Source organism: Anastrepha ludens, chromosome 6 (assembly GCF_028408465.1).
Source record: "Anastrepha ludens isolate Willacy chromosome 6, idAnaLude1.1, whole genome shotgun sequence".
Taxonomy (NCBI): domain Eukaryota; kingdom Metazoa; phylum Arthropoda; class Insecta; order Diptera; family Tephritidae; genus Anastrepha; species Anastrepha ludens.
Window position 1 is genome coordinate 121,438,100 of NC_071502.1, and position 26,555 is coordinate 121,464,654.

The window sequence follows — 26,555 nt, forward strand, 5'->3', positions numbered from 1 at the left end:
CGCCATGTAGCCTGCTTGACGAAAAGGAGTACATCTACGTGCGTTAGTAAAAGTTATCCAAAGAAAAAAGCATATCCTCGTGAGACTACAAATTTTATATAGCAATGCTGCATACCCAGTTTTCCGTTTACATATCATATTTTTCATTATTTTCCGTCATCGAATTAGTTTTTAAAGTACTTTGAATTTTCAAAGGAGCAACTTTTCTAAAAATGGTTTTAATTACTTTTACTCACTAGATGATATTGAGATGGGTATGAAATGAAAGCGGATATATGCAGGTGTTTAAAAAATGATTTTTGCTTTTCAACTTCGTTCTCATTTCAGTTTTATAAAAAGGTAAAGAAAATTGCAGAACTTTCCTCGAATGAAAGAAAATATACGCAACGAATACTTTAAAAAAATTATGTTAGTCCCCGCAAAAATTCAACAACAAATGTTTCTTATTAACTGCATATATTCTCTTTGGTTTGATATCCATATTAATAATATGGTCTGACCTGCCTATGAAATTTTTCTTGGATATCAAAAAAATTTGCTTTTTGTCGCACGGGCCATTAGCCTATACAAGTTGTGACTTTATAAGATCCTTAAGTTATCTAGTAAAAAGGCACTTGATTGGAACCCGCAAGGGAGCAGAGTTCGCGGTCCACCAAAACACACTTGGAGAAGGTTAATGTTGCGCGAACTTGAAGAGGCCGATATCATATGGGATAGCGTAAAAACAACGGTCCTGAACCGTGTACGATGGAAGGGTCTTGTAGAGGCCCTAAGCTCCCGAGCGGACTGACAAAGATATAAAAAAATATGACCGGTCTTCATCCATTCTCTTAAAAAAAAATTTTAAAAATATAGAAACATAATTACAAATAGTTTTACACTCTTTCTATAAAAACATAAACAAAAAATTAAAAAAAGATAATAACTAAAATATTAAAATATTAATAATAAAAAATTAAAAAAACAACAAATTTTCTAACAGCGCTAACTACAAAATGAATTGGTAGTTTATGTCTTTCGAAATATGTATCATCTCTAGGTGACCATTTGCTTCCATTCTCGTAAACAAAAATATAAAAAAATGTTTAAATTATTAAAGTTTATTAAAAAATTAAAAAAAAAAAAATTTTAATTATTAAAAAATTAAAAAAACAAAATTATAAAATTAAACAAAAAAACTATAAATTGAAAAACCTTTACCTAACAACTACAAAATGAGTTGGTAATTTATGTCATTAAAAACATTTTTCTTCTGAAAAATAATCATGCATTTGAAACGACAATTTGACATGTATATGTATATAGTACATATGTTATTGACATACCTTCAATACAAGTCACTATGGAAGGGGCTTGGCGCTATTTGAAGACATGTTAAAAATATTCAAATAATTAAACAATACAATATTTGTACACAAGCAAATGCCAATGATTTGATAAGGTGATAATTTAATAATAAAAAATGTGGCATTTGTGATGCCACATAAACAACGGAGTGTTTTTAAGTCGAGAGCAAGCAAATATGAAGAGTTTGATTAGATCGCAATTAGTTCAGAGGAGAATGCGTTGGGAAGCCCCCAGCTGATAGGTGCATAAAAGTGCTTGCAATGACGGGTAAAGTTCTGTTAATGGGGAATCGGGCAGATTTTGTAATTCACTTGCGAGTGATTTATTATTGTAATTTTTTTTTTGAGATTGATGTTCACTTTTTTTCATTTTTTAAGTTACCATGTATGGGATTGGTTATTGAATGATTTCACCCTCAGACAAGGGGGAAATATATTGATGTTTGCGTTATTTGCGCAGATGCGAGTTATTATGTGTACGGACAGACGGACAAACAATCATGACTAAATGGACTTCTCTAATCTTCTCATTCTAAGCACTTGATATGAGACATACGTATGTATCATATGTGGGAGGGTATAAAAATAATAAATATATAAACTAAAAGTCTACAGTAAAAAAAATTTTTTTTTCCCACTTCATTAGTTTTGATTATTCGATTTTTAATAAAGTGTTGGTAGTCGATTTCATTACACACAACTTTTTTCGTAAAATAGCTCACTTGTCCCAAAACTTGTAAGTATTCGACATTGTCATGTAAACTTTGAAATTTATTAGATTTGCAATTGGTAGTAACACAAAACCGAACCTAGCAAAAACATGAGTAAAAATGGAGAAAAAATAAGTAAATAGCGGAAAAAATAAATTTCTATCGTGATATCGTGTTATTGTAGTACACAGATAGCAAAGTCTGCGCGCAGCACGCTTCACTAGCCACAGATAAAGTATCTGGAGGCTAAAAGACAAAATTGGAAAAAATGTGGTAAGCAAAATGGTAAAAAAAACAAATATAAAATGATAGTGTAGCGCTAAAATGTAAACAACTAGGTCGAGAAAAACAAAAATAACACAGGTCGACAAAAAAAACTTTTTTTTCGGGTTTTCAGTTTTAATGCATAAATTCTGATGCTAGGCATCGAAACACAGTTTTTAAAACTTGCTTTTGAATTAAACCCCTTTTTATATCCATAAGCGGGAAAGTCCACACAAATAAAAGAAAACCAGATTATTTTACAGGGTGTGCCATATAGCGTTTGCTTTTTGAACCACCTTTTTTTTTTTTATTATTCCTACATTAATCATACATCTGTCATACAGACATCTAGTACATTTTTTAACAATTAGTTAGGAAAATTATTAAATATATTTCATCATGGCCAGTGCCAAGGCGAATACAGCGATAGGAAAATAATTACATTTTATATAGAACAGTTATTTTAGCATACGAGAATTAATATTTAATTTAATAGGTCAATTGGTCGGTTTCTCTTCAGACGTCGTAAAGTTCTTCTTTCAAGTTGTGAGAGTGTATTGACTTCTCTATTTTTGTGCTGGTTTATTAAAATACCTTGTTGATATCGCTTTTATTTCTTCGTCGATTAATGGTATATTGAACGTAGTATGGATGTCATCATTTTTTGTGTAATATTTTTGATTGTTGTCGCTTTGTTTATGTGAGTTCTTTTTGCAGTTCCCCACACTTGAAGTCCGTAGGTCCAGATTGGTTTAATGACCGCCTTGTATACTAAAAGTTTGTTGGAAATATTGAGCTTAGAATTTCTGCCTATTAGCCAATGCAATTGACGAAATTTTTCCTGTATTTGTTTTATTTTCTTTTTGATATGATCTTTCCAAGTTAGTTTTGAGTCCAGATGGATTCCAAGATATTTTGCAGATGTTTCAATTTGTATATTTTTATTGTTGAACTTAATCGGCATAGCAGCAATATCTGTTCTTGTCGTAAATATTACTTGTACAGATTTGTCCTCGTTTACTTTTAAACTCCATTTGTCAAACCACTTCTTTACATTGTTGGTGTACATCTGTAATTTTGTTGCTGCGGTTGAGAGGTTTTTGTCAGATGATAATAAAATTGTGTCGTCTGCGAATGTTGCTATAGTAGAATTAGCTTCGTCTGGGAGTGGTATGTCAGAGGTAATGACATGTCAAATGTGTTCATAATTTACTTAAAGGTTTGACATTTACGAAATGGGACGCTATACGCTTGAACAAAATTGGGAAATATTGAAAACCTATTTCCAAAGTGGTGAGTCTTCTTCTTCTTTTCTGATTTGCGCTTCGGTGGCTACGTCAATAAGCAAAATTGTCGGATTTAGGGCTAAGAAAATCCACACGTGACTGTAGAATGCATCCCCAACGAGTAACTGTTTGGTGAGGTTTTTGGTCTGGCGGCATCATCGGGCCATTTTTTTTTCGAAAATGAGCGAGGAGCCGCGGTTACAGTAAATGGCGAGCGTTACCGTTACCAAAAATTGAAGGGGATGACATGGACGACATTTGGTTTCAACAACGACGGTGCAACTTGTCACACTGCCAAAGTTACACTCGAACTTTTGGCTACCGTTTTTGAAAACTGAATAATCAGCCGAAATTCCGATATCAATTGGTCGCCTCGGAGCTGTGATTTAAGCCCGTTGGACTATTTTTTGTGGGGAGCCGTTAAGGACAAATGCTATGCGAATTATCCAGAGACGATTGATGCTTTAAAACACGAAATCTAAGTTGCCATTTATGAAATTATAGCCCAAACAATCGAAAATGTGCTTAAAAATCGGGTTGATCGAATGGCCTACTGTAAAGCGAGTCGTGGCAGTCATTTGAACGATATTATTTTGCATTCATAAATGACAATGTTCAATCTTCAAAAAAAAAAGAAGAAAATTTGAAAAAATATTAATTAGTTTTTTTTTTATAGCCGATTCAAAAAGCAAATTTTACATGGCCCACCCTATATATTCTCTTTAATCATTAATCTTGAATTCAAAATATTCCGCCGTTCAACAAAAATCATTCTGTTTGTAATTTATATTAATCTTATGAACAAATCAGTCTTATTTTTTTTCTATATACAAAAATTTGTTCTGGTTTCTAAAAGTTTTGGTCAAAAAAGAATTATTTTTATTTCTATTAGTAACATAAAAAAAAATTGGCATTAAGAAGTCAAACCCAAAAATCGTGTCGACCAGTGTAATAGTTAGATAGAAAAAGTGAAAAAAAAGTGTCTTGCTCGTGGTTTACGAGTACAAGCAGGTGGTCGACAACATTTTATTTTTTTCCATGATATTTTGAACTTAAATTTGAAGTACTTTTTAATTACTATTTATTTTTTATAGATCTCTGCGCGGTAATTTTCTTTTATCGATGCGGCAATAATTTACAGTCTATGCGCATATATCCACGTACAACTCTTGAGCGGGATTTTCCCTTAATAATGAAAATTAAAAACGTGTTAAGAACCGAAGAAGGAATGTCAGAGCGCTTCCATTATCTCTTGTAGCCTTATATATAAGAAGATAATGGAGTGCTTATATTTTCGTAGTACTTGCTCTTGGCTCCTTAATTGCCTATTACGAGTACTAATTTTGAATTTTTTGAGCTCTGCTAGCAACCACCTCTTTGAATAATGTGTATGCTTACACGCCTTATTTTTAATTAACCTAAGTAGATTTTCCTGAATAAACAATCCTCTGATATAGCAGCATAATTTTAAGATAGTGATTGGCTAAGAAAATAAAAATATGAAATGGAGAATAAAAAGCAAGAAATTTAGTATCAATTGATTTTCAAAATTACTGGCTTATATAATAGGACTATGAATAAGTTCGTGCGGTTTTTTTTCGAAATTTCAAACTTTATTGACGTAAAATGGTTACAAATTTAATATTCAAAATATTGTCCATCGCTTACTACTACTTTTTCCCATCTTTCTGGCAATTCACGGATTCCCTTTGTGAAAAATTCGGTCGGTTTTGCCGCAATCCACGAATCGATCCATTTTTTGACTTCATCGTAATTACGGAAGTGCTGGTCAGCCAGGCCATGTTGCATCGATCGGAAGAGATAGTAATCGGATGGCGCAAGGTCTGGACTATACGGCGGGTGGGGTAGGACATCCCATTTGAGCGTTTCTAAGTATGTTTTGACCACTTGTGCAACATGTGGCCGAGCATTGTCATGTTGCAAAATAACTTTGTCGTGTCTATCGGCGTATTGCGGCCGTTTTTCTCGCAGTGCTCGGCTCAAACGCATCAATTGTCGTCGGTAGACATCCCCCGTAATCGTTTCATTCGGTTTCAGTAGCTCATAATACACAACACCCAGCTGGTCCCACCAGATACACAGCATAACCTTCAGGCCATGAATATTCTGCGCCGACGTCGATGTTGAAGCATGGCCAGGGTATCCATACGTTGCCCGACGTTTTGGATTGCCGTAATGGACCCACTTTTCATCGCCAGTCACAATTCGATGCAAAAAACTCTTTCTTTTGTGCCGTTGAAGCAGTTGTTCGCATGCCATAAAACGGCGTTCAACGTCTCTTGGCTTCAATTCATACGGCACCCAATGGCCTACCTTTCGGATCATTCCCATGGCTTTTAAACGTTTGGAAATGGTTGATTGATCAACTCCCAAAGTTTTTGCAACCTCTTCTTGCGTTTGAGCCGGATCTTGATCGAGCAATTCCTCCAATTCGGTATCCATGAACTTTGGCGGCGCACCCTCGCGTTCTTCGTCTTCCAAGCCAAAATCACCACTTTTAAAGCGTGCAAACCACTTCTGGCACGTTCGCTCAGATAGAGCATGCTCACCATAAACTTCCACCAAGATACGATGACTTTCGGCTGCTTTTTTCTTCATATTAAAATAATGAAGAAGAATTCCCCGCAAAAACACATTATTTGGCACGAAATTCGACATTTTCAAGTGTGGTAAAAATATTGTTGTTTACGCTTCAAATAAAAAACTTATACTGACGTTTGTGCCTTACGACAGTAGCTCTCCAATGAATGTTTGGAAATGTGGATCGATGGAATAATAATCAAGTTACGCCATCTGTTGTAAAACCGCACGAACTTATAAATAGACCTATTAATATATTAGAAATTTTCAGACACATTTTTTAAGTAACTCATTATTCACAAGCGAAATATTGGAATTTAGTAAACATTTTTAGTAAAAATTGTGAAATTCCACCAACTATATAAATGAACAGAACGCCTATGGAATTTCACAAAGTGTCATTAAAAATCATTCATTTATTACGTCTTATAGAGGAACTTATCACATCATACGTATCATATCTTCATAAAAATGCAACCCATTATTGATTAGATTTCATAAAAATCAAATTAGTGACGTGTGAATTTAGATAACAGCTTTTTGAAGTCACGGCTGTAATATCTAAATACTTGAGCAAGCAGCGCCTTGATTCAACCACCGACATGTTTTTATGGATCTTGGCCATAATTTCCACTATATAAACCTTCGATGGTTATCATTTGGAAATTGTAAAATACAACACGAAACAATTTAAAATCGCATTGGCCATATTAATTGGAACCCATTAAAATTTTCATATAACCAGAATTGAAAAATTCCAGCAAAGACGCGGAAGCCCGCCAATTATTGAGCCAAACAAAAAAGTTTACCTTCAACGCCCACAACGTCAATGGGAGAGCGCCGTCTTAATCGAAACTGACGTGACTAGCCACAATTAACCACAATTGGCGATATAATCGCAGAGAAAATGAAAACTGCAGCTTATAGCTTGTGAGTTTTGGCCACCCACGATCAAGCGTTTGAGAGTTGCGTACTGCACATATGTACAGGCATAGTATGTGTATGTATTAGTAGTTGCATTTACTGACACATTTCATTATATCATTTCGTAAAAACTTGTTTGAGGTTTATACATTAACGACCTCTCGGATTTTAATTAAAAGTGTCTTTTTCTTGCAAATTTTTAAGCTTCATATTTATTTAATATTTTATATTAATATAATATTACGTTTTTTATTTAGTTAGCCTTGGAAATACTCACATACCTCTACATACTAATACGTGCGGAAGAATAAATTGCAATGATCGTAAAAGCAATTAATTTAAATTATTAGAAAGATAAAACGTTAAAGTATTGCGGAGAAAATACCTTGGTAAGGAAAAGTCTACGTCTAATTAAAGAAGGTATTTTGCTCAACAAGCGTTCATTAAGCGAATGCAAGGTGCATTCATGCTATAGACAATTTTACCTATGCCGATAATAAAAATATCAAAGCGTCGTAAATTCCTACTGGAAACCTTAAAATTAACTCTACTGAGAAAGGCAGGACAACGAAATTTATGAAAATTAATATCGACCATAAAGTTTAGGATAAGTTGGACTGGTTGACTTGTAGTCACGCATAGACCGGTTCGGCCCATAGCGATGCCAGATGGAATTCATTAATTATGTGTTTTGCATATTGAAGTAGTCCACCCGCATGGTGTCGTTTCTATTGCGAATTGAGAGCAACATTTCCAACCCACTGCTGAGAACCCAATAAAAATGTGAAAACCTCAACAGAGTATAAAGGAAACAGTGAAATATCTTCGAGAAAAGTATGAAGGTTTCGGTTCAGAGAAATTTAAGGACCGTAAGACATATCAAATAATAATACTGGTGTTTCGTAAGGAAATAAGTACCTACACTTGTTGTCTTAGTGTATATGAAGATTTTTATCACATAATTTGATATTTCTGACTAAAACTACAGAGAAGTTCGATTCGATTTCTATTTATTTCTATGTGCCGTAAAACGTATGTCGAGAAAATACTTCCAAAGTGAAATTGTTGACGTAAATACCTTACATACATTGAACTTTTACCAAAACATGTTTTTCAATACACGCTAACGATATTACAAAAAAAACATTATGACTGTTTTTTTTTTGTAATATACCATGAAAGTTACCGTCAAATTGTGCCATAAAAGTTACCGTCCACATTTTCCGTTCTGATTATTTTTAGCATTTAAGTTTAGTTTTGGACTTTGGTGTATTAAGAGATTGATAATAGAATTTTATGAAAAATGTTTTTGTGCTACATTTAATCTAATTTACTTTTTCGCAAACCTTTTCCCATCAATTGAAGAGTTAGCGGGTTAAAATGTTCCACAAAAATGTACTTCGTTATTTTTTACATAGAACTGCTGAACACATCAAATATTTAAAGTTGGACAATCACATAGTTCTAAGAATGAGCACTAAGGTGAAATATTTGACTCGCACCTTCAAAAATAAATCAGACGTAGGCTGTCAAATCACCGTACAGGTATATTTTTTCCTCTACCAGAGCTCATAGCCGGATCGTTGTTATTTTGGGAAAAATGGTTCATTGTTATTGAATACCTGCAAAAATAAGTTAATTCTTTATAAAATTTCAAACAATAAAATAGAATTACCATGTTTGAAAAAGACATTGAATCATTTTAGTGTAACAAATTTCGGAAGAACGTACAAATTTCGCATTTGTTGTAACTTTGCACCTTTAAAATTCTACTTGTTGCCTTTCGAAGTATTTTATACCTCTGACAATTACAATTCACTTGACAAAGTGCGCTTTGATAAACCAAAAATATCAACTACAGTGCCAGTTATGAAATTCAAAAGAAAAAAACTATTAATGTTTTCTATCTCCAAATAATCGCATAAAGCCTTGAATGCGCTCAAACTCATTTCAGATAAAACTCTTCAGATGTCACCAACCCATTTCGCTTATCTACGCGTCTCCACATAAACTGCGCGATATAACAGCCCAACAAAGAGTGTAGTAAAAGCGAGTAGTAAATATTGTATTGTATTAGGGGTAAAAATAGCGCCAATGATTAATTGAATTACTATGCGAAAGAATTTCACAAAATTCTTTTTTGCAAACTCACCTAGCAACTAATTAGGTAATTGACTGCGGCAGATATGGCCAATGTATGAGAATTCGAATTTGGGTGCGTTAGCGAATACTTATTTTAATCTAAGTCTTGTTGTGATTGCATCGAAAACAATAGAAAGAACTAAGTCATTTTATGCTATCAATAAAAATATTTTGTAGCAAAAACAAACTGTCAATGACGCCAAAAATCATGGCGACCGTTCGCGATTTAATCGAGAAAGCTGGAAATACGGAACGTGATTTATTCATGAGGCTGGCCGTATATTAATCACAGTTTGTGCGAGTATGTAGAGAAAGTTGATTGCGTAATTGGCGCATAATTAGAGAAATGTATTGGGGAATTTGGAAATGACCTACAGCGCTTTTTTAACCTGAAAAAGATTTTTCAATCATAAAGCAGAAAAGAGAGGGGGGTAGTAATGTGGATATAGATTTTGATTAAAAAGGTTCGAGATTTGATACACTAGCTTTCCAATTTCTATAAATCTTATACAAAGTGGCGCAAAATCAATAGTACAATTTTGTTTTTGAATAATTTTTCAACTAAATTAAAAAAAATATTATTGGAATCTTTACTTCGACCTTTACGCGCTCCATTGCTGTTGTATACTGCAGCTATCTGGTTCACAAGTGCCCAAATGTGATTCACCCCCGACACAATTTGCAAAAATTATGCATATTCTGATAGGGTGATTAATTTTGAGCCACTTGGTTTGAAATGGACTTTGTTATAAAATGTACTATACTTTTTATATTAAATTAAAAAAAAAATATGTCGTATTATTAAGGGTGGTTAAGTTTCAAGGGCCGGTGTTAATTTTCAATAAAATACAATTATTTTAGAAAATTATTGTCATTTCTCTTAATTATGATAATATTGGTGTAACTCAATTATGCATCATATAAAATATCGGCCAAATGGCCGCCGCGGCCTCGGCGGCACACCTCTATCCGATGGTCCAAATTTTCGATAACGCTGAGACATAATTGAGGTTCTATGTCTTTAACGTGCCGAATTATCTAATCCTTTAGCTCTTGAATTGTTGCTAACTTATCGACGACAACCTTTTCTTTCAAATAACCCCAAAGAAAAAAGTCCAACGGTGTCAAATCACATGATCTTGGCGGCCAATTGACATCGCCGCGACGTGAGATTATTCGGCCATCAAATTTTTCGCGCAAAAGAGACATTGTGTCGTTAGCTGTGTGACAAATGGCACCGTCCTGTTAAACCACATATCGTCCACATCCATATCTTCCAATTCGGGCCATAAAAAGTTCGTTATCATCTCACGATAAAATACGGCCCAATGATGCCGCCGGCCCTAAACCGCACCAAACAGTCACTCTTTGTGGGTGCATTGGTTTTTCGGCAATCACTCTTGGATTATCATTCGCCCAAATGCGGCAATTCTGCTTATTAACGAATCCACTGAGATGAAAATGTGCCTCATCACTGAAGATGATTTTCTTCGAAAATTGGTCATTCACTGTCATTTCATACCACCATTCTGACCATTGACGACGCTTGAAATGGTCAAGAGGCTTTAGTTCTTGAGTTAATTGCGCCTTGTACGCGTGTAAATGCAAGTGTTTATGCATAATGTTCATCAACGACGAGCTTGAGAGGTGCCATTGTTGGGCACGACGACGAGTTGAGGTGGACGGCTCTTCAACCACACTATCGCGAACAGCAGCAATATTTTCTGCAGTGCGAGCTGTACGAGCATGCACTGGTGTTTTCACATCTCCTACTTCTTCTCAAACTTCTGCACAATTTTTCCGATTGTACGCACATTTGGACGATTAAATTGATCGAAAAAATCACGCAGTGCGCGATATGCATTTTGATTTGAACGCCCGTTCTCATATAAGCCTGAGTAACTTTAACGCATTGGTCGATTGAGCATCTTTCCATGGTTCAAAATGAGTTAGTCTGAAATTGGAAAACATCAAATGAAATGCTGAAAAAAACTTGTCATTTAGGTATGGTTTACATTCAACATCGGCCCTTAAATTTAACCACTCTTTATATAAAATCATAATTTGTCAATATGTTGCGTTTTCATAATTTTTAAACGGGGTATTGGTTGTATATTTTCTTTAAAAAACCAAACATTCTTCTTCTTCTTAATTGGCGCGATAACCGCTTACGCGATTTTGGCCGAGATTAACAAAGCGCGCCAGTCGTTTCTTTCTCGTGCTAACCGGCGCCAATTGGACACACCAAGTGAAGCCAAGTCCTTCTCCACCTGATCTTTCCAACGCAGAGGAGGCCTTCCTCTTCCTCTGCTACCACCAGCTGGTACCGCATCGAATACTTTCAAAGCCGGAGCATTTGTACCAATTCGGACGACATGACCCAGCCAACGAAGCCGCTGGATCTTTATTCGCTGCGTTATGTCTATGTCGTCGTAAAGCTCATACAGCGTCTACGTTCCATCGTCTACGATATTCGCCGTTGCCAACGTGCAAAGGTCCAAAAATCTTACGCAGAATCTTTCTCTCGAACACTCCAAGCGTCGCTTCATCGGATGTTGTCATCGTCCAAGCTTCTGCGCCATACGTTAGGACGGGCATGATGAGAGTCTTGTAGAGTGTTAGTTTTGTTCGTCGAGAGAGGACTTTACTGCTCAGTTGCCTACTTATATTAGTCCAAAGTAGCACTTGTTGGCAAGAGAGATTCTACGTTAGATTTCAAGGCTGACATTGTTATCGGTGTTAATGCTGGTTCCCAAATACGCGAAGTCTTTTACAACCTCAAAATTATAACTGTCAACAGTGACGTGGGTGCCGATACGCGAGTGCGCCGACTGTTTGTTTGAAGACAGGAGGTACTTCGTTTTGTCCTCGTTCACCACCAAACGCATTCGCTTTGCCTCTTTATCCAGTTAGGAGAAGGCAGAACTAACAGCGCGGTTGTTAAGGCCAATGATGTCAATATCATCGGCATACGCCAACAATTGTACGCTCTTATAAAATATTGTGCCTGAGCGATTAAGTACTGCGGCTCGTACGATGCTCTCCAACATCAGGTTAAAGAAGTCACACGACAGCGAGTCAGCCTGTCTGAAATCTCGTTTGGTATCAAACGGCTCGGAGAGGTCCTTCCCAATTCTGACGGCGCTGCTGGTGTTGAGCAACGTCATCTTACATAGCCGTATTAGTTTTGCGGGGATACCAAATTCAGACATAGCGGTATACAGGTAACTCCTTTCCGTACTGTCGAATGCAGCTTTGAAGTCGACGAAAAGATGGTGTGTGTCGATTCTCTTTTCATGGGTCTTTTCCAAGACTTGGCGTATTGTGAATATTTGGTCGATGGTAGACTTTCCAGGTCTGAAGCCACACTGATAAGGTCCAATCAGTTGGTTGACGATGGGCCTCAGCCTTTCACACAATACGCTCGCTAGAACCTTATAGGCGATATTCAGAAGACTAATCCCGCGGTAATTGGCACAAATTGCAGGATCGCCCTTCTTATGGATTCGGCAGAGCACACTTAAACTCCAATCGGCAGGCATGCTTTCATCCGACCATATTCTGCATAGGAGCTGATGCATGCACCTTACCAGCTCCTTGCCGCCATGTTTGAATAGCTCAGCCGGCAGTCCGTCGGCGCCCTCGGCTTTGTTGTTCTTTAGCCGTGATATTGCTATTCTCACCTCGTCATGGTCGGGTAACGGAACGACAATTCCGTCGTCAACGATTGGGGTATCGGGATCTTCACATTCTCTATGACATGCGCAGCTGTCACCGTTTAACAGGTTCGAGAAGTGTTCCCTCCATAATTTAAGATTGCTCTGTACGTCAGTCACCAGATCGCCGTCTTTGTTCTTACAGGACAACGCCTTAAAACCTTCTGTAAGCCGCCGAACTTTCTGACATGACATTCCTCGTCGTACCAATTGTTTTTTCGGTCTCGCCGGAATCCGATTTCTTCTTCGGCGGCGGTACGTAGGGAACGAGAAATGTTGCTCCATTGCTCGCGCATGGCGATTTGTTGGGCAGTGCTTTCGGAGAGCAGGAGTGAGAGTCGAGTGGCGAATCTTCTGGCTGTCTGTTGTGATTGCAGCTTTTCGATGTCGAACATTCTTTGCGTAGGGAGATGTACGTTTTTTGCTGCACAGAGGCGTGTGCGCAGCTTGGCTGCAACAAGGTAATGATCCGAGTCGATGTTGGGTCCTCGGATCGTGCGTACATCTAATACACTAGAAGCGTGCCTTCCATCTATCACAACATGATCGATCTGGTTTCGTGTTTTTCGATCAGGAGACAGTCAGGTGGCTTGGTGAATCTTCTTATGCTGGAATCTGGTGCTACAGACTACCATGTTTCGGGCCCCGGCGAAATCGATCAGCCTCTGTCCGTTGCCGGATGTTTCGTTGTGCAGGCTGAATTTTCCGACTGTGGGACCAAAAATTCCCTCCTTGCCCACCCTGGCGTTGAAGTCGCCAAGCACAATTTTCATGTCGTGGCGGGGGCAGCGCTCATAGGAACGTTCCAGGCGCTCATAGAAGGAATCTTTGGTCGCATCGTCCTTCTCTTCCGTCGGGGCGTGGGCGCAAATTAGCGATATGTTGAAAAATCGCGCTTTGATGCGGATTGTTGCGAGACGCTCGTCCACCGGAGTGAACGACAGTACTTGGCGACGAAGTCTCTCTCCCACAACAAATCCGACACCGAATTTGCGCTCCTTTACATGGCAGCTGTAGTAGACGTCGCAAGGTCCTAAGGTTTTCTTACCTTGCTCCGTCCATCGCATCTCTTGGATGGCAGTGATGTCAGCCTTTACTCTCACGAGGACATCAACCAGCCGGGCAGAGGCACCTTCCCCATTAAGGGGTAACACCACTCTACACGCGTAAAATAAACACGATTTTGAAAGAATTTTTTTGTGTAGAACGAAAGGGAAAACAATCACTCTGATTTGGGAAGTTATTACTTATATACTAAAATACAAAACTACAAAGTTTGATCGAAAAATTTTACAAAATGGCGGCATTGGAGACATTTTTGTAATGTGGTTTATCTTGAAGGAGCTCCGCGGCACGCAGCACAGAGGGTGCAAATTTTAATCTGGAACAAGGAAATTTTTTTTTCTTAATCTAGATAAGAATAGCTAGAGAAACACGTGGGGGATTTAAAAAATATTTATTTTTGTGGAATTAGCAAGCATTTGAAGGAAAAAACTCTATTTTGGACTAAAAAAACGGCACTTAAATAATTATAACAATCGTTTAAATTAATCTATCGAAAATCCCCTACGCTCTTCTCTTAAGAAGGTTATTATACAGACGTAGTAAAAAACCTGATTAAAAATATTTAAAATTGTTTGAGTTATGCTGCGTGCCAATTTCAGAAAACGTGTTTTGAGAAAAACGCGTTTAAAGTTTGGAAATTTGGAGAAATCGTTAGGTAGCAGTCACTAACGCTTGGTTAAAAGCTTAAAATATTTATGAAATAAACTTCGGTAACGTATACAACTTTTTGTTCTGTATTTTAAAAGGTTCAAGAATTTTTTAAGCTTATAAAAAAAAATCAATTCTTTGAAATTTCTACAGTGGTGTTACCCCTTAAAGGACCGGACATTCCAGGTGCATGCCCTCAAATCATATTCCTTATTTCGTTTGCAGGGGTCGTCATCAGTAATGGCAGTTCTCATCCGAGGCTTTGCAATTCTTTTCATTGGGGGGGATTTTTAAGTGGCGGGTCCCAAACCCAGCGCACAACCAGCTATCCTGAAATGCTTCGCCTTCTCACGTTAGCTCACTCCCGAATGGGTGTTCGGAAGCTACCCAGAGGATACGTGGGCTAATCCCGGCCGTTGTGAACTGCTTGAACCATATGCAGAAGAATCGTCCTGGCCACTCCCAAGTGAATGGCGATCAGTAACTTTCCCCACTTGCGTGGACTTCTACACATGGAACCATCCTCCAAAAAACCAAATATACCTTTTTGATAAAAACTGAAAATATATAATTTAGTTCATTTCAGAATGCTGTTATTGAAATATGCCACACTCCACTTCAGTTGCCAAAAAGCAATCACAGCCCTTAACTTTAAAAACTATCGTGAGAGCACCAAGTCTAGTGTCTTTCAATATGCAATACGTTTTCAAATCAATCCATACCCCTTCAATCCATAGTTCATTACATTTCCTTGCAGGACGAGCACGTCTGTTTTGTTTGGCCTGTTCTCGGTCAATATCACCATTGATAATCAATTTTTTAGTGCATCATAATGCTCAAATGAAGTTATCGGGCTCAAATTTCGAACATTACGTACTTACATACATACATATGTAACCAGCATGGAAGAGTGCAATAAAAGTGCAAAAATGCCTTCATTTATGCCACAATTTCCATAGTTTTTTTCATCGCCATCAATTGCTTGCTCTTTTGCGGGAAATTTCATCCGCCGTCTAGTCTTCGTTGATGCTCATAAAAATTATTATTGCCAGCAATAATGGTTACACCCACAATGCTTGTAAAAATCGCATGAAATCTGATAAACTCCAGTTATCGTTGTGAAATGAAGCTATTTGCGCGCTACATTGTCTTCGGCGAGATCGCCATCTAAATCGGTTGTTTTCCTGTACCTTGATATTGAATTTCATGATCACTTTTAACTGCATATGCGCAAATTATAGATTTTTACAATGCCTTGATTGTATATTTTGTGCTCTTTATGGGATATTTTTTTTCATTTGTTTTTAAATTTTTTTCGAAAGCAAAAGACCGATTGAACCGATTTCCAGGGAATCAAATAGCTTTTTGATTTTTGCGGTGGATTGGATAATTTTTTTGAGATGTACAACCACTAAAACGGTACAATTATTAAGCAAGAAACAAATCCATAAAAACATTTTTTGGTGCATATGAAAGCAATGAAAATTTCCTATTTATAGCCTAATGATCATATTGATATCATTACTGATATCGTCAATAATACAAGGTGATTCGATGAGATCACAGATTTTCTTTTATAAATAAAATGCAGACACATTTGTGGAAATATGTCTTTTAGTTCATCCTGTTTTTAACCCTCTGTTGGTTACTTGGATCTGCCCAGACGTGGTACGTGTATTTAACACATTTCTATTAAATTTAAATTTCTATCGATTGATGGATATAACCTTTTAAAAATTATCCTCGAACAAGACGAAATGAAAGCCAGACCCGGGTGCCCAACCGAAGGTTTTAAAAAGGTGTCAAATGGAGGGTTAATCAATGGTACTTACATCAGGTGTTTTTTTAAAGGCCTGAGAACCTGAAATTATAAAACAAAACATTGCTGGGATCCTTATTTTATTATAATCTGTTCATGGTATTTATTTTTTAATATGATATCCGACATTCGATTGCCGATGTTTAGCTGATGAACTTTTGGAAAGAAAAAATCGATCAGCACGGCTCGATAACGCGCAAAACTAACGGCAGATCCAACTAACGATAACCGCGTACGCAAATTTGGCCCAGTTTAACAAAGCGCGCCAGTAGTTTCTTTCACGTGCTAACCGGCGCCAGTGAAGCCAAGTCCTTCTCCACCTGATCTTTCCAACGCAGATGAGGCCTTCCTCTGCTACCACCATCTGGTCGAATACTTCCAGTGCCGGAGCATTTGTGTCCATTTGACGACACGACGCAGCCAGCGAAGGATCTTTATTCACTGCGCTATGTCCATGTCGCCGTAAAGCTCATACAACTCATTGTTCCATCGCTTACGATACTCGCCGTCGCCAACGCGCAAAGGTTCAAAAATTTTCCGCCAAATCTTTCTCTCAAACACTCCAAGGGACTCCTCATCGTCCGAGTTTCTGCTCCATACGTTAGGACGGTCATGATGAGAGCTTTATTGAGTGTTAATTTTGTTCGTCGAGAGGGGACTTTGATTGACTATTTATCAATTATTTATATTAGTTTAAGATTGGAAGACAACCATGAAGAAATATATGTTTTTTCGGTCAAAATATCTGCACCCTTCCAAGTTGTTGTTTTTTCTACAGAACGCCTATTTTGGTTATTCGAAACTAGCAAAAATTCTGCAAGCCCTTCATACTTTTAAGTTTTTACCAAACCCAACGCCGCTTTAAAATTCTGAATGCCTTTATTTAACGTCCACTTCAATGAGTCCAACTCCTTGTTTTTTGGTTTTTTGGTGCACCCCATCAACGCCACTATCAAAAGGGAAGTCGACAATGAAAGAGAATCTGTAATGAAATGAAACAAAGTGAATCACTTAAAAGCATAGAAGTTAGCTTATATAACTCATTTGTTTGTATGTACATATACCCTTTCACATAGAGAACATGAAAAAAGTAGGGGCATTCGAGAAACTAACGTAAAATATCGATTTAAGCGCTGTCACAGACCGCATTTACCTTTGCTTGGGACATTTACGCTTTATGTGAGACACTGTTTCATTGCACGACTGCACACTCACACGTACGTACCTATACATATACACGCATGAATATCCTTGGTGGCTAGTCACTAAGTGCTTATGCACATGTTTGCCTGCTACTGTGGTTTATCGCTGTTCATACATGAACTCCTGTGCCGCACTCCGGCTCGTTTGATGAACTTCGAAGGATATTAACACCCACACAAGTGGATTTACACACCACTGTGAGTACAACAAGGGAGTGGATGGGTTTGATTGAGCTGTGTTGTAATTTGATACACAAAGAACAAACACACATACACAGAGATGCGTGCGAGTACATATACAATATATTTGAATCCTTTATCAGCTGTGACACAAATTTTCGGCTAAGTGGAAGTTGGGAATTTGCGCTTCATTGTTATTTTTGCTATTATCAGAAACAGGACCATCATGTCACGGACATATACTTACGTGGCAACTGTCAATCAATTGATGGCAACAGTTACGTTTGTGAGCGTGTGCATGTATTGTCTTCCTTTCCACTTCGTTGTTTCGCTTTGACCGGAAGTGGTAGTGATCGAGTGGCATGTGCGCCTCCTTTTTGCTTTTCACAAAATTTCCTTAATTTCCCTGTGTTGATGTTGCAGAAGTGATTGTAGTTGTTTATGGAACAGCAAACTATCAGCTTCTTGTATGTTATTACCGTTAATCGCTTTAAATTGTGTCAATTGTGAGTTGATGAATGTTGACTGGGAAGGGAACAGAAAAAAGTAGGGCAAATAATTCTGAGTATAAATTAAGCCACAAATGGTTTTATTTAGCAGCAATAAATTGCTTTCAATCGCTGGTCCACTCAGCTGCTATTTGGATGTCCTATTGAATTAGTTTGAAAAATATAGGCGGATGTGCGAGGGTTGATTTGAGAGTTTGTTGAAAAGTGGGTGTTGACATTTTTATTGCTGCAAATTGAGTGCACTGCCGGCAAAATCGATTTTAGAAGGTCTATGAAAGGTTTTTAAACAATCGCCGCATGTAAGTTTTTTTTTTTTTTTGAAGGACATTGAAAGGTTGAAATATTTTTCAAAAGTTCCCAAAGAGATAAAGAGAGAGCAAATTTAGTTATTCTAAATCCATTTGGGTTTTTGTCAGCACAGACGCAAAATATTCAACAGATCGCAAGGTGATTTCATTGAAATTACTCGTTTGCAATGCTAAATTACACATTTTTTCATAAGTTATTCAAAAAATTAAGTCAATATATTTCCCTCAGCTTCTGCGCCGTAGCACATAGCCAAAACTAATCAGCGGGCGTACATAAGAACTCATTCTTGAGTTTTCTTTTGGCGGTCGCCGTAGCCGAATGGGTTGGTGCGAGACCTTCATTCGGAATTCACAGAGAGAATGTAGGTTCGAATCTCTGTGAAACACCAAAATTAAGAAAAACATTTTTCTAATAGCGGTCGCCCCTCGGCAGGCAATGGCAAACCTCCGACTGTATTTCTGTCATGAAAAAGCTCCTCATAAAAATATTTGCCGTTCGGAGTCGGCTTGAAACTGTAGGTCCCTCCATTTGTGTAACAACATCAAGACGCACACCACAAATAGGAGGAGGAGCTCGGCCAAACACCAAAAAAGGGTGTACGCGCCAATTATATATATGTATACCCACACAGATGTCTACGAGGCCAGCCGCAGTTAAATAGACGATACTTGACAAAGAAACGTACTTGGGGTAGGACAGACCCAACTGCAGCGGTTTATTTCGGGAATAAACAAAACAGTAGGAAGATTAAAGTAGATGCAACTTTTGACGGACTGCAACCGCCTGGCGATGATTTACTTAACGGTAGTACCGGAAGAGGAACGGCACATTGAGGATAGGAGGTTTGGTTCGAGTCAAAGTCTCATGCTGACGTGGTACAGCCTGTCGATGCTTCCTCCTTGTTAAAAATATAAAAAAATTAAATCCTTCAGTTTTGCACGCAAGAGGCAGCCAATAAATCAAATTGAAATAGAAATTAGAATAAAAATGATAATAATACAAAAAATAAAAAATTGTTCACCTAATTTTACATTTTAACATTTCAACGTTTTAGTCGTTAATAACTGCTTTTGGTTTAATGGCCTAAACCTTAGACCCAAAATATAATTGAGCGCCATCAAATAAATGACCTTGAAAAACTGGCTCATTTTTTGTTTGCGATAATTTGGTTTACTCTTAAAACCAAACGTCTTACTGAGCATCTGCGCGTAATCTGTAATGAGTATTTTACGAATACTAATGAATACCCTCTTCCTTTTCATTTGGCGTAACATTTGCTGTCAGATTAAAAGCATACTAACTAATCTGGGCTTGTAACCTCTTCCCTTATTACCCAAGCAGAATATTTATTGTAATTAAAAATGCCCAACATTTGAGTTACCTTAAACAACGGTTCCGCCAACAATGAGCCGCAAGTTGCGTACCACAAATGGGCGTTTAAGTGATTTTAATGCCGTTTCAGTGCACTTAGCCGCCGAACAGTAATCAAAATATTGTAATAAGTACAACAGTTTATGCAAAAAGCACTTGACTAACGACGAGAATCCTCATACCTCGTCTTATATTAGCCAAGCGCTGACCACACATTCCACCCAACCAGACTACACGCATACATATGTGCATGCACTTGTTCGCAACTCCTTTGAACTCTACACAAACATCGTAAAATCGCTACCAGGCGCTAGTTCAGCTCGTAAATGTACCGCCACAAAATCGTCGCCATAAGAAAAAAGAAAAACAAACAGTTCGTAAAACCAAAATCAAACAAAAAAGAAAAAACAATGAAATCCACATGTTTTTATCACAGTTGTTGATTGAGTTCAGTTTATCCGGTTGATGATCGCCGCATGCAATCGACTGCTAATTGTCGCGAAACATTTGCTATGTACGGCGACATAGTTGCAAACTAGTGTGCGTTTTGTGCTGTTAATTACTACCACAAAAGCCGCAGGAGGGAGAGTTAACTAGGAGATAACTGCCAGCGGGGATTTAATGTGTACATACACACATGGATATAAATAAGTGCAGATATGGATTTAAGGAAATCGGAAAATACGAAATATGGGACACAATAGTATACTACTGGAAAATGCAATGAAATGGTTCCGAGAGAAAATTTATTTGTGGCTATTCATCTCTCTCTTAAAATTTTGCGAGTTAATTAAAAATTTGTTGCTATATTCTTCACTTTATTTTTATTTACTTATTCAAGTCCAAATCTTCTCATTGCTTGAAAAAAGTATAGTTTTGTTTTAGTTAAGAAAAAAAGTTTCAAATTTACTTATTTTCTATTCATCTTTTTCTTAAAATTTTTCGAGTCCTACATTTTTTTTTTATTGAGTCCATATGAGAATATGGCATGAGAACTTTTACTTGAGAATAGTATAAATTTTTTAATTAAAAAAAAAGAAGTTTCAAATTTACTTCAAAAATAACTGCTGCAGGCTTCTGATTCGCTGCTTTGTACGAAATTTGTTAACTGCTGCGAACAAAATAATTGCTAAAACTTTGAACATAGCGAACATGTTCGATTGGCTTCAGTATTTTTAAGCCTTAGCAACATGTTTGCGGTGCGATACCTTTTCAACTTTCCAAGCGCAAAATAAACCGTTAATGTTGTGCACGTATGAGTTGCGCTGATAAAGGCATACAAACAACTTGTTTGAAGTGAGCTGTTGACAAGTGGGTTGTACCGAATTAATGGTGAAAGATTATGCTTCGATGTTAATTGACAGTTAAATTTAAATTGTCAGAAAGGTTTGCGAGGGCATAGAACCGCTTTTGGGTCCTCTTTTCATCTTTTGCGATATGTTGTTCTTAAAGATCGACCATTTTCATAATAGCTTTAAATAATTTTAGCCCGTTGTCCTATCGTGGAAAAGTGTACATCTGTCACCTTGACACGTGTCAAAGATAACATAAAACAAAGATACCGTCTAGAAACTATTCACAACTGACATCTAGGCATCACTTTTGAAAGACACTTTATTATATTGATAGATATACACCATGCTTCCTTGTAGCTTATTTTCATTATTACCTTTGCACTCTAAAGAAAGTGGAAAAAAACCCGATGGTTACATAATTAATAGCAACTGAAATCTTTCCAAAAGTACTTCCGCTCTTTCTTTACGTTTAGTCCCGTGTTTGTTCTTATGTGAAAACTCTGCTTCATCTTTTTCACCATTCTTATGATTCGCATCAACAAATTTTTAAATGGAAATAAAAATTAAACTTTTTTTGCATTGTTTTCGAATACTTATGGTTTCTTTTCATGAGTATTCTCGCCTTTTTGCCAGCAAATACGAAGAGTAGCAACTTAGGAAAACTTGTTGATAAGGGAACGAGATTTAATAGGTCTATTTATAAGTTCGTGCGGTTTTACAACAGATGGCGTAACTTGATTATTATTCCATCGATCCACATTTCCAAACATTCATTGGAGAGCTACTGTCGTAAGGCACAAACGTCAGTATAAGTTTTTTATTTGAAGCGTAAACAACAATATTTTTACCACACTTGAAAATGTCGAATTTCGTGCCAAATAATGTGTTTTTGCGGGGAATTCTTCTTCATTATTTTAATATGAAGAAAAAAGCAGCCGAAAGTCATCGTATCTTGGTGGAAGTTTATGGTGAGCATGCTCTATCTGAGCGAACGTGCCAGAAGTGGTTTGCACGCTTTAAAAGTGGTGATTTTGGCTTGGAAGACGAAGAACGCGAGGGTGCGCCGCCAAAGTTCATGGATACCGAATTGGAGGAATTGCTCGATCAAGATCCGGCTCAAACGCAAGAAGAGGTTGCAAAAACTTTGGGAGTTGATCAATCAACCATTTCCAAACGTTTAAAAGCCATGGGAATGATCCGAAAGGTAGGCCATTGGGTGCCGTATGAATTGAAGCCAAGAGACGTTGAACGCCGTTTTATGGCATGCGAACAACTGCTTCAACGGCACAAAAGAAAGGGTTTTTTGCATCGAATTGTGACTGGCGATGAAAAGTGGGTCCATTACGACAATCCAAAACGTCGGGCAACGTATGGATACCCTGGCCATGCTTCAACATCGACGTCGGCGCAGAATATTCATGGCCTGAAGGTTATGCTGTGTATCTGGTGGGACCAGCTGGGTGTTGTGTATTATGAGCTACTGAAACCGAATGAAACGATTACGGGGGATGTCTACCGACGACAATTGATGCGTTTGAGCCGAGCACTGCGAGAAAAACGGCCGCAATACGCCGATAGACACGACAAAGTTATTTTGCAACATGACAATGCTCGGCCACATGTTGCACAAGTGGTCAAAACATACTTAGAAACGCTCAAATGGGATGCCCTACCCCACCCGCTGTATAGTCCAGACCTTGCGCCATCCGATTACTATCTCTTCCGATCGATGCAACATGGCCTGGCTGACCAGCACTTCCGTAATTACGATGAAGTCAAAAAATGGATCGATTCGTGGATTGCGGCAAAACCGACCGAATTTTTCACAAAGGGAATCCGTGAATTGCCAGAAAGATGGGAAAAAGTAGTAGTAAGCGATGGACAATATTTTGAATATTAAATTTGTAACCATTTTACGTCAATAAAGTTTCAAATTTCGAAAAAAACCGCACGAACTTATTCATAGTCCTATTAGCATTAACAAATTCTTCTATAAAAGAAGTAACGTTTTGAGGGCTTCCTTTAAAGGAATTAACTCGGGGATTATTTTAGGAAGTGTAGGGAAATCTTCCACAAATTAATAACAACAAAAGTTCGCAAAGTTGTTCTGTCGCCAAATTCTGGTCAAGGATGAGGCCTACCGATGGGACAGTGGCTGTGTGAATAAGTAAAATTGTGGTAATCGGAGTGCTAGAAGCTTAATCGGTACATTCTTCTTAAAAACGAACCTTCAGTACGTATTATTATTATATTTTGTTCCCAAAAATGTGTGAACCTGGCCTCAAAGACCTTTGGTATCAGTATATTTACATATAATATATTACATACCACACTGTCTTCGTAAACATCAATTGATTCGAAAACGTCTGAGAAGATCATCTGTAAATAAGACCAAGTCCAGAAATCAGTCAACTGCTTATCGAGACAAGATGGTGACCATTTATAAATCAACCTATCCACTGGCTTCCTAGATTCTTTGATTTTTCTTTTTGACATAGTCAATATAATTTTGCATGCCACAATGAAAAACGACGCCTAATATTTCTATTAGAAACACTTTATAAAAGTATTTCCCACTGACATAGTTCTTAGGTTCTTCAATCTTTCAATTACCGTTTATTCTCTTTCAATTCACCCTTTTTTAACGAAACATTTGAAATGCGAATTTCCCGCTCCAATTCTTTCGATCTTTCCGAAGCGAGTGATAATTTCATTCTATCAAGAAGTTGCATTTGCTTTAAGAGCTCCAAGTGTCTCTTCTTTATATGCAACAGTTCTTTTGAACACAATTTTATCTCATGAAGATTTCAGGGTGCTCACTAGCCTCCTTGTTAGGACAATTTTTTTTTTTATATTGTAATTTCCCTTTTTTCATTTCTAGTATGCAAAAATTTAAAAAAAAAAAAATTTTTTAAATTCTTTCCTGTTTGCTCTTTATTGGTACATTTTTAGAAATTAATATTTTTCTTTGTTTAGTTGTAATTTAATAGCTCTTTTCGATAAAATTCAGTTAGAAATTAGAGAATACCTACAACGATTGCTTCGTTAATCGCTTGCTACGTGAAGCCGTATTACCGACAAACGAAATAAATTGCTCCCAAAATCATCTAAGGAGAATTACGTAATTTGGTCGAGTTACGCTTTCCACGGCGATGTCGTGGGAACGTATTGTAAGCATCAATACACGAGGAAAGTCGCATGCGATTTTACGCGAAGTGGTATTGTCACTTTTGTCATCCAAATCTGCTACTGCCGGCTTTGACTGCTGCAACTGTATAACTGTTTGATACCCACTTTTTCTCTCCAGCCTCAATTAGAAACTATGAACAAACTATTTTGACAGTCACAGTCATTAATGCTGGCCGTACTGGAAACACATTTGCCATATTTTAGTGCCACTACTCACTGCTTTTCGACGGTCCTATTGCTGTTGCTGCTGCTGCGCATTGCCTGACATTGTGTGTGTGCCGTTAGCCATCGGCGCTGCTATGCAGCGGCTACGTCGTTCGTAACACCGCTGTCATAGTCGCAGTCACAGTCACTGTCACTGTCACTGTCGATGTCGCTGTCGATGTCGCTGTCGGTGTCGATGTCACTGTCTCTGCCAGCATTCCCGCTGTCGCTGTCTGCGTCGTTGAAGTACGAGTACGTCGAAATTTTGGCGCTTATGTTGTTTTTAGTCTTGACAGTTCCATTGCAGTGTTTAGACGTTCACGCGACCAAACGGGTCCACCACTGTGTCAACGTGCATGCATGCAAACAACAATTCTGTTGGCAACAACAACAGCAACAAAAGTTCATATGAAAATAAAACGTGCGTGCGTGATAAACGAAATTTCGCTAATATCGCGTTATCTCATTCGCTCCATCAATTGGCGCGCTCCTTCACACGTGCGCCGCAAGTAAAATAAAACATAATAATAACACTAACAATATAAATAAAAAGAAATAAAATTTTAAAAGCGTATTTGGCGCGAAATAAGTGGAAGTAAGGAAGCAAATATTTTCAAGACAATCCGTGTTATAACTCGATAACACCTTAGAGATTTAGATAGATTCCACAAAATCAAAAGATAGGCCCATAATTTCACAATCATATTGAAGCTCTAAATTATTCAGTGGCCAGCTATAAAAAACCTGATTTTTCATAGCGAAACTGTGGCATACTGCACTCCAAATGTGGTTCGAAGCAAAAAAAAAAATATCTAAATAAAAAATTTTGAATGAATTTTCACTTTAAACAATAAACTCAACTGATGTCATTTGATTGCGCAGTAACTGTGAAAATGTCCATGCAACAACAACGTAGTGACTTCATTGACTTATGCTGGCGCTGGTTGCGGTTGAAAGTGGCGTACGCCTATGCGAAATTTAAATATTAAAACAAAGCAAAACAGCAAACGCCTAAAGAGCATTTGAAAAAAATAAAAAATAAATAAATAAATAGAGTAAAAGATAGAGTGCATCGTAAAAGTTGTGAAGTAGTGGCGGCAAGTTGCTTAGGGCAATTAAAAAACACCAGCAACAACGCAGCTCTTTAGTTGCCGTAGTGGCCACATTTCCATTAGCAAATAATTTAATAGTGGCATGCTTGGCGAGAAGCCGCAACAGCAACAAAATAAACAACAACAACCACAGTAAATAAAAATTGGATTTGCAAATTGGAAATGTTAATTGAACGCCGAATGAATGTCGAATCAGTTCAGGCTGCTACTTTTTATTGTAAGTATTGCGAACCGGTCTCCTCTTTTTTGTGACAAACGCCAAATAAGGAAAATCAAATTTTTTTTATACTATTTAGAAAAACGAACCTTAATTTTTCACCACAAGTCATATAGCGCAAGATCAATTTTTTTTTTTTCGAAAAACTCTTAATGAAAAACAAGCCTTAACTCTCCAATTTTCAGGCTAAATTGAGTGGAATTTTTTTTAGATGAACTATTTGCGCATGTAATGCAAAAATTAAATAAATAATGAATTAAAAAAAAACTGTTCATTAAATTTGTTTAAGAAAATTTTGTTATGAAGTTTCGCACCGAAACAAAACATTTTTTAAATTGAATACTCGCATAAGTGCATGTGATGATAAAAGTAAATACCTAATTAATTAAAGAAAAAATGGTAAACTAATATTTTTTAAGAAAACTAAAAACTATTCCCAAGACAAA

At 37.3% G+C, this 26,555-nt stretch overlaps 1 protein-coding gene across 9 annotated transcripts in view; it reads left to right on the forward strand.

The window, feature by feature from the left end:
* Positions 1 to 26,555, forward strand: part of LOC128868305 (probable serine/threonine-protein kinase nek3) — a 339,477-nt gene that overhangs the window by 225,752 nt on the left and 87,170 nt on the right. Inside the window, exon 1 of one of the 9 annotated variants that reach the window (XM_054110232.1) lies at positions 25,131 to 26,109. The exons of the other annotated variants lie outside the window; for them this stretch is intronic. Coding sequence (XP_053966207.1) covers positions 26,077 to 26,109 — 33 coding nt within the window. The 5' untranslated portion in view covers positions 25,131 to 26,076. Of the gene's footprint in view, positions 1 to 25,130; positions 26,110 to 26,555 lie in introns of those variants that run through there. 9 annotated transcript variants of the gene reach the window in all.